This window comes from Malaclemys terrapin, chromosome 4, assembly GCF_027887155.1.
Source record: "Malaclemys terrapin pileata isolate rMalTer1 chromosome 4, rMalTer1.hap1, whole genome shotgun sequence".
In the NCBI taxonomy this organism is placed as follows: domain Eukaryota; kingdom Metazoa; phylum Chordata; order Testudines; family Emydidae; genus Malaclemys; species Malaclemys terrapin.
This window is the reverse complement of record NC_071508.1, coordinates 37,591,847-37,597,846: the sequence shown is the minus strand read 5'-3', so window position 1 is coordinate 37,597,846 and position 6,000 is coordinate 37,591,847. Positions and strand designations below refer to the sequence as shown.

The 6,000-nt window shown below is 43.2% G+C and overlaps 1 protein-coding gene across 1 annotated transcript in view; it reads right to left on the bottom strand.

Moving 5' to 3' along the window:
* Positions 1 to 1,767: 1,767 nt before the first annotated feature.
* PTDSS2 (phosphatidylserine synthase 2) overlaps positions 1,768 to 6,000 on the bottom strand; it is a 73,170-nt gene continuing 68,937 nt past the window's right edge. Inside the window, exon 12 of the mRNA XM_054025198.1 lies at positions 1,768 to 4,284. Within this exon, the coding sequence (XP_053881173.1) occupies positions 4,140 to 4,284 (145 nt within the window). The 3' untranslated portion in view covers positions 1,768 to 4,139. The remainder of the gene's footprint in view (positions 4,285 to 6,000) is intronic.

Below are 6,000 nucleotides of genomic sequence, written 5' to 3'. Positions count from 1 at the left end.
GCACGCCTCCTGGGCTGAAATTAACCAGAACAGAAGTGCCAAAGCAGCAGGTAGGTTTAAACTAAAAGAATGCCTCAAAGAGAAGGGAAAGCCCTAGCTCATTTTATACATGGGTTGGTAACCCTAGGTTTGTAATGTACAAATGAGACAGATGAGGCACGCTATGAAACCTCTTGCCAGTTAAGTTCACTAATAGTCCAGGAATGCTGGTGTCAGTTATTTAAATCCTCCTGCCTCATTATCTCCACATGTCTATCTAGATTGCAAACTCTTTAGGGCACAAACCTGTTGTCCCACACACCCTTGGCTGGGCTCTAAGCTACAAATTAAGTTTTCAGCATGGTGCATAAACTACAATTAATTTTTCAGAGTGTATATTTTAATGGGAGTGTCACTAAAGCAGGAATTCAGGGGCAAACAGCATCTATGTGTTGTTACTACATATTACCTTGTCTTTACATCAGTATCCTTGGAGGTTTAAGAAGCTTGAAAAGATTAAACTGGCAGCGTATCTATGCCAACCCAAGAATGGCTGGGGCACTAGGAGACAGAATGGCACCGTAGTTAGCAATATATTCGTTATTCAAGTTTAATAAGAGATCTTAAATCGGAGGAGAGCCAGAGAAAAGTTACAAAAAAAGATTCCATTTATAGGTTTCTGGTGATCAGGCCTCAATTCCGCATTGACAGGGAGGCAGCGCATACCAATGAACCTCTCAGCTGATGGCCAACAAGCAGATATTTACAAAAGCACGTTCAGTTATAAGGTGTCTAGATTAATGTCTGAGCCAGGTTAGAATTTAGGAGTGAAAAGTGGCACCCCAACCAACGTTTTCCTTTGCCGGCACACTTCCAAGGCAAGAGTTGTGAATGGGAAAGTCTTGCCAGTACTGCCAGGTAGTCATCACATCCCAGCTGGCACATTATTCAGTAACATTAACATGGGCTGAACATGTTTTTTGCACCCACCCAACCTTGCTGTTATTTACCCTACATTCTTTCCCTTCTGGAGACAGTTTATCCTACATACCTAATTTCCAGGACAAATCTCAGTGCAGGATTAGACCAGGAAAAACACATACATAGGTTCTCAGAAAGCTAACAGAGTTGTACAAGGGACCATCAAACTAAGGTGAGAAGATATGGGATAAGACAAGGATGTACAAGGCAGGAGGTGGTTGATACTTTCCCTTCATATCTTCATAGGGGCAAACAACCTTCCTTACTTCATGTCCCACTTACCATTAGTGGACTTCTCAGTAGGGCCTAGCAGCTCTCCTTCTCTCCACATACCAGCTCCTTTGAAATCTTGCATGCTTCTAGAGCACAGCCCTTAGACAGTGGTGCATGGAATCATATTTTATAAGGGATTCCTAAAAACAAGTTAGACTTCAATGGCCAGAACTCACCAGCAATGCAAAACATCCCCACAAGGGAAGCAATAAGAACATGACATAATTTTAGTAAGTTTAGAATAACCCAAGTTGTTTTACTTTATGATTAAGATCTTTTAATTCAGAGCCATTTCATTCAAAGATAGTTACTTTTCAGGGAAGGGGAGGGGACTGCCACATGGAATGTGGCCATGAACATCTGGACAAATTTGTTACGCTAAGGGCCACTTGTCCAAAATCCCGTTATATGCAGTGGCAATCCAATGGTGCTTTCTGCTCATAGGAATGCATAGGATGTCCTATTAGCCATGCAACGCCATACCTACCATAGGTAGTGTGAAAGTAAACCACACAGACAGGTTGTACCCAAGAATACACCAGCAAATATTTTATTTGTTCAGTTATCCAGCCTGTAACTTTAAAAGCTCCATGTTGAAGTGAACGTAGAGAGACACAAATTAATGTTTTGTCTAGTACACCAGCTTTGGAATTAGGAAATGGGCATTTCCCATAATTCCTTCAAATTTGCATATCAGAGTCCTCAGGGGACAAAGAGTAAAATGCCAAGTTCTCCCCATTCCACCTGCCAGAATCACAAAACCAAAATGGGAATGTTTACGCACCCAAAGACAAGTCAGAAAAGGGACAATGGTGTGAACTAGCACAAACAGATGTGAAAAGATACACATCTGAGCCTTGCTCAGCTGGGACCACATTAGCACATGTACACTAGTACTACCTATTAACAGTCGGTCAATAGTTGGTATGAATAAATGTGAATGTGTAAAATTAATACTTGAGGGTGGAAAAAGGCTTAAAAATAAATGATTTGCTCAACTCAGCCTCTGCCCATTTAAGAGTTTGTTAACATCTAGTTACACAGCCATAGCATTCACCACCACATTACAGCAGATAAATCCTAAAGTTTAACAGCAGCCATTTAATGGCTCACAATAGTACATTATGCACAATCAAGGAAGAAGCCTCATATGACCCCTCAGACTGATCAACCTCCCCTCAATTTACTGATCATCATCATGAAGGGCAGCCACCATACTCCATCGATCCTGCCTCCTTTGCTCTGAAACTCTGCGTCATTTGTTGAGCTTTTTAGGTGCACTCATACTGTAGAATTTTTAATTAAATTCTACTCTGTTGCGCATTGTTTAAAAGTATCTGTGTCACTATCAACACGGGAGAGACACGGATTTTGCTTACCATTCAAGTATGAGCCCCAAATGGGTCAAAGATTTGTGCTTTGCTGCAGCCAGCAGCTTTAGCTTGTGAGTCTCCAGCTCCCGTTGAACGTTTGGGGTAAAGCTGTTTGGAAATTCTGAGCTTTTACTCTGTTTTCGTATTTATATTATTTTCTTCTGTATAAATAAGCTTCTCTCAAAAGTAGTGTATAATGTGATTAATAGCCAGATAAGACTTCTGTATTTTTAGAAAAGTTATGTTGGTTAAAGTTCTGAGTTTGTTACATTACAGGGACCTGCATCTAGGACAATATGGGACAAGTTGATGTTCTACTGCGGCCACTACGTTTTAGGAGCAGTGATATTAGAAATGTCAGTTTTTAAGTGTTATGAGACACTGAGTCACTGGCAATAATGCCAGCTAGCTTGGACAGCAGGTTCTCTCTCATCACTCAGGAAAGGGCCACAAGTGATCAAGTCAACCCTATTCTTTCATCAGCTAAGACAGCAAAGCATTTAGTGTCTATGTATTGTGCAAGTGGCCGGCAGAATGCACATTTTCCAGTTGGTTTACGGTTGCTAAAAGCTCAGACCTAGCACTGGGAGGAATAGGGTAACTCTGAAGGATGGCAGAACTTGACCTGCCTTCAAAGCGGAAGCAAAGAATGCAGCTGTCTTGGCAAGCAAAGAAAAATAATGCTTTAAGTATAAGGCAAATAACTTAAGACCTCGATGGAATTAACTACCAGTTTTCTGTCTGTTATACACTTTACTCCATTAGGCAGTGGAGGTTAACGTTCTGACCTAAACTTCGATTATGTTGAGAGATGACCTGGATAAAAATGAACCAAAAGGAGAGGTTTTCTGTATAATCAGTGCTATGATGTAGTATGAAACACAGTCATAGGTTGCACCATGGTAATGTAAATCAGCTTTGAGAAAGGCAGTAAACCCCAGCATTGCAGGGGATGTAACAATTGTGTACTGTATTATATGCTGTGCAAGTGATGCAACTTGTTCACGCGCTCCAGTCACATCACTAAGTTTATCTTGCTGCAGTTCTGTCCCTGAACTTCTGTTAATAGGTGGATGGAACCAACGTTACATATATTACGTCACAGCTCAAGGTAGTTTCAGCAGAAATACAAAACTGTTCAGTGCCATGTATATTTAGTCCATAAAATGAGTGTTCCTAATGGCCCACCAAACAGTGTCAAAACTGAAATATCATGGGTCACTGGAAATAGGATCACTGGATTCCCTTTGCATTTAATTTAAAACCCCTAAATCCTTGATTTTGCAAGGAACAGACATTTATAAAACACACACGCAAAGATCCTTTCTTTTTCAGTAGTATAGGTTTGACTTCTATCTATTGTAGTCTTTCTCCAACTTTGACTAGAAGGGGGTCATGGTGACATCTTTCCCCAGATGATTTTCAGACGTGGGTAAACAATGGAAGTTTTCTAGGTAGAATAAGGTTGAGTCTCATGTCAAACAAGCTGACTTTCACAGGTTGCTCTCTTAGTCCTTAGTCTGTTGTTCGGGTTCAAAATTTTCTTTCCCTCAGTTTGTTCCCGTTTTGTTCATCTGGTACTGGAGAATGTCCATCACCGTTGCTTAAGCATTTGTCCTTTTCAGATTTGTGCTCTTGCTGTTGTCGTCTTATCTCCTTACACCGCAAGGTAATGTCACTAAAAACAAAACAAGATTGATAGTATTGACTTAAACAAGCATTTCCGCTTAGATTTACAATCAAAACAATTGGATAAATACATCCTGGTGTCATTATGACACAGATAATTTGGCTCATTTTGATTAATACTACAGCACTAAGTTTGTATGGACTTCCTTCATCCTGTAAGAAAGGGTACAGATTCAGTTGATGAAAAAAGTTTATTTACATTTAGTGCTAGTACTTACAAATAGTTACCACCATGCCCAGAAGTATAATGAACACAGACTGCATTCTACACAAATGTAGTGGGGAAGCTGCCATGCAGGACCCGACTCATAGGCTGGTCTCATTCCTTTGACCACACCCACTTACTGATTATAGAAGAGGAAGGCATATCTTCTATTTCTTCACACAGAGGTGCCATCGCCCTCGAGTAGTGTCCAAACTGAGCGTGCATATTTAGATTGTGTGTCATGAAATTAGGGAAAACTCTCAACCTGGATAACAGCACACTTCTTATAACGAAGGCTGTGAGTCTGTAACCGAAGTCATGGATTCCCAGACTTTCCATGACCTCCGTGACTTCTGCAGCAGCTGGTGCTGGTTCAGGGCCTGCCCGAGGCCAGCAGCAGTAGTTTGGGTGTGTGAGAGGGGGCTCAGGGCTGGAGGATGCGGGGGGCATTTATCTCGGGGTGGGGGGCTTCCCAGCTCCCATGGGCATGGCCTTTCAGCTCTTAGGTGGCGGAGGTGCCAGGGGGGCGGGGGAGGGTTGGGTGAGGAGGCTCCATGTCATGCGCTGCCCATGCCCTCAGGTCCCGCCCCCTGCAGCTCCCATTGGCTGCGATTCCCAGCCAATGGGAGCTGCGGCAGCCAGCGCATGTGGCAGGAGCAGCAGAGCCCCTGCCCTGGCCCCTCCACCGCCTAGGAGCTGCAGGGATGCAGAGCTGGATAGGAAGCCCCTGCCAGCCCTGCCAACCCTCCCCCACCAGCACCAGCAGGGATCCCATGCCACAGTCCGTCCCCCCGCTACCCCCCCAACACCAGTAGAGGGCCCAGGTCAGCACCCGCAGCGCCCCCAGAGCGCCTGCAGCCCCTGCCCACATTTTAGTCATGGTGGTATTTTTAGTAAAAGCAATGGACAAGTCACGGGCCCGTGAATTTATGTTTACCGTCACAGGACCTGTCCATGACTTTTACTAAAATTACCAGTGACTAAAACGTAACCTTACTTATAAGGCATATTAACCTTTGGTCCCCTCTCTCTTGGTCTATTTAACTTTGACTTTTGTTACCATCTTCATTTCCCCTGACAGAGCACTTTACCGGGAAGGCAGTTGGAGTTATGCACCTTCAGCTGTTTATTTCCAAAGTGACAATACTAGAGTTAGTCCCATGGAGAAAATACATGCCATGCATTTGTCTCCTGACAACATGTTGAAAAAAATCCGTTTTCAGGCACACACAGTAACGCATCCTATTTGGCTGCCGGAAGTGCTTATGAACTACTCTGTCTCTCTTCTGAATTAAGATATTTTAGCAGGGAGAAGAGAATTCCTGCCCCTGTGGTAGATACTCAGGGAAGTGCACATCATGCTCACAAGCAGTTTGGCTTGGGTTACCTTCTGCACTCTAGTGAGAACGATGTAACCTTTTGAAAGGGGCCCTGCTATCTAGGCAAGTGGCCAAGAGCATATAAAATCAATAGATCATGCGTATGCACCTGCTGTGATTG